Raw genomic sequence first — 3,007 nt, 5'->3', positions numbered from 1 at the left:
AATAATAATAATAATAATAATAATAATAATAATAATAATAATAATAATAAATGCCAGAAAATCATTTGCATGAAAAACAGAAGGAACTCAATAAAATCGTGGTGCTTCATTTATAATATGATTTGTACTTTGTACAAGAAGACTAAAATTTTTCTACTGCTAACTTTAAGCACTAACCAAACCATTACTCTTCGAGTAAATGTTTGAAGAAATAAAAACAAAATGAACCTTTCTTCACACACAAGATACCAGACCACATTGGCACACACCCTTCCCTACTATTGAAACTTCAGTTTCAATAACCTAACAGTATCTTAACACCAGAACAATCTCACAACCTATAATAATTAATAATTAGATAAAAGATAACCACACTTGTCCTCTTTTTTTTTTCTTTTATTACTCCTATCAATTGTGAATTGAAGTTCTAGTAGTGAGGGAGGATCTCATATCAACAATAGCAGATTCATCAGCCCCTAGCTTGATGGCTTCTTTGCTAGCTCTTATGAACCTTGAAACAGCTCCTTTTACATATCCATGAGCTTCCTTCACACTCATCTTCTTGCTCATTTCGTCCGGGAAACTGCTCAAGAAGTGGTCACCATTGAGAACAGCTGCCAATTGAACCACCTCACTCTGAAACTCGGATAGCTTGCCGTCTTCTTTCGCTTCGGTCTTCCTTAGAGGTGTTACATCCGGTAGAGTCACTAGAACAAACATACCACACAATCTTAATTCAATTACCACATGATGCCACATACATGAAGGAACTTGACAATTCGATACGAAAAGATTTGGAAATGATACCTGGGCAATCTGTTCTTGGGGAACTTAACTCCCCAACAATATGCTCAAATGTCCCAGCCCATGCATCTCTATGAGTCAAGAAGTTAGATGAAAGGTTGAACATCTTCTTTATGGTGGCAGGGATGGAAGAGTGCTCAAACTCGGAGTTTTCGGTAGGTCCTTTGGCCCTACTTACAACTACAAAACCAGATCAGTGTAGTACATTAGTTCACATTTCAAACTAATCATGGGTAGCTTGAAGTTTAAGATTCCAACATATACAATCAATCAATTACAACCCACACTTACTCAACATTCAACTACAAAAGAACAAACCTCAAAACACAAGGAAAAGGACAAAAGCATATATAGGCTCTAGAAAATCAACCAATGGAATTGGGTTCAAGGTTAGTTAAGGCTATCTGATCCCTAAAAGGCATCATAATCATCATTACATGGGACGCAATACGTTCCAGTACATAGATGAATTGATACGCAGCTCGTGCGAATTGGTACGCAGTATACTACCTAATTGGTGAATTCATGTAACTATGATGAGAATACCCTTGAAAAGAAAGTAAAGAGGTCAAGGACAAGGAAAACAAATCTAGTATCCAATGGAATTGGTTTTGATAACCCACTAGAAGCTACAAAATGGTAAACTATGAGGATTTTAACCTTACCAGTCCCTTTCTTGATCCAAGGAGACACCATGATCGTGGGCACGCGAACGCCTAATCTATCAAATTTGAAGAAATAAGGAGCTGGACCGGTGTTTCCATCCGGACTAGGGATGTTTTCAAAAGGAGTCTTGACATGATCATAGAATCCACCATGTTCATCATATGTAATGATGAGAAGAGACTCATTCCATTGAGGGCTTGCTCTTAGTGTCTCATAAACCTCCTTAACAAGCATTTGTCCATTAGCAACATCATGAGATGGATGATCATCATTGGCCGGAATACCGGTCAAATCAAAGTACCTAGGCTCAATCACAGTCAATGGTGGAAGCTTTCCATCTCTAGCATCTTTCTTGAACTTGAAATCATACTGATGGAATTTCCAAATGTACTTCAATTTCCTCAAATTCCTATAGAACAAAGTTGTGGGGATGTTTTGGAAATAAATCCCAAAGTCCAAATCATTCTCATGCAATGAATCAAAGATGGTTTTTTGTGGATACCCTTTTGCTAATTGCTTCTTGATATGGCTTGTTGAGCCATGAGAAGTAGCAGAATACACAAAAAGCCTATTGGGTTGAGTTGGACCAGGAATTGAAGAAAACCACCTATCAAAAACGGCAAATTCCCTAACCAAAGTGGCATAAATAGGAACAGACTCAGGTCTGAACCCTTTCATCACAGTCTCAGAGAGATTCTGAGACAGAGACAATGCTTGTTCCACAAAACCAGACATTGAAGGAATTGAACCTCCTGAACCAAATACCTGTTCCATAACATCCTCAAATGAATGTCCTGGATCCGGATCCACAAACTCAGCATCATCAGTGAAGCAGATTGTACCATTCCTTGGGTTCGTGGAATTAACCGGGTTGCATTCATCACCTGTGACACCATCAATCAAAGGGTTGATTTCCTTCTTCATCCAACCCAACATGTGATCAAACGAACGGTTTTCCATAACCAAAACAACAATGGTCTTAATAGGTTGTTGTTGTTGTTGTTGTTGTTGTTGTTGTGCTGTTGCAAAACCAGAACTTGTTGGGTTAAGGAACACACTTGACACAGTGAGAAAGAGCAAAACAATGAAGGAAACAAGGTTTGGTGGTGATGATTTGGGTTTGATAACCCCCATTGTTAAACACCAAAGTTGGATTCTTTTGCCAAATGGGTATCTAAAAATGCAAATTTCGTAATGTAAATGTGAATCTAAGAACTAAGAAGGTTTTTTTGTAACAATGGATATGGTTGAGGAAGTGTTTAGATAGCAGTAATAGCAAAGTAAGTACATGAGAGAGCAAAGAGAAGCTTCTGGTTATGGTTGTTCTGTTTTTGTGCATTACCTCACTGAATCAATCACTCAAGTTCAAGTGGGAATATTATTTGGAAAAAGAAGAAAAAGGTGACGCAATTAATGGGAATGTGAAAATTGAAAGTGTCGTATTGTGGTTCCTACACCCTCCTTTTACGCACACTCTGTTTAAAGCATTCTTACTAGTAGTTTTTTTTTTTAATGGGACAAGAAATAATTCGTTCTG

General features: G+C 37.7%; 1 protein-coding gene across 1 annotated transcript; it reads right to left on the bottom strand.

The window, feature by feature from the left end:
- Window positions 84-2,917, bottom strand: LOC107613781 (non-specific phospholipase C6). The gene is made up of 3 exons (XM_016315933.2): window positions 1,470-2,917; window positions 808-984; window positions 84-707 (listed from the first exon to the last, which is right to left on the bottom strand). The coding sequence occupies exons 1-3, from the start codon at window positions 2,602-2,604 to the stop codon at window positions 409-411; spliced, it is 1,611 nt and encodes a 536-aa protein (XP_016171419.1). The 5' UTR covers window positions 2,605-2,917; the 3' UTR covers window positions 84-408.

Source organism: Arachis ipaensis, chromosome B08 (assembly GCF_000816755.2).
Source record: "Arachis ipaensis cultivar K30076 chromosome B08, Araip1.1, whole genome shotgun sequence".
In the NCBI taxonomy this organism is placed as follows: domain Eukaryota; kingdom Viridiplantae; phylum Streptophyta; class Magnoliopsida; order Fabales; family Fabaceae; genus Arachis; species Arachis ipaensis.
This window is presented reverse-complemented; position numbering and strand designations above follow the sequence as displayed.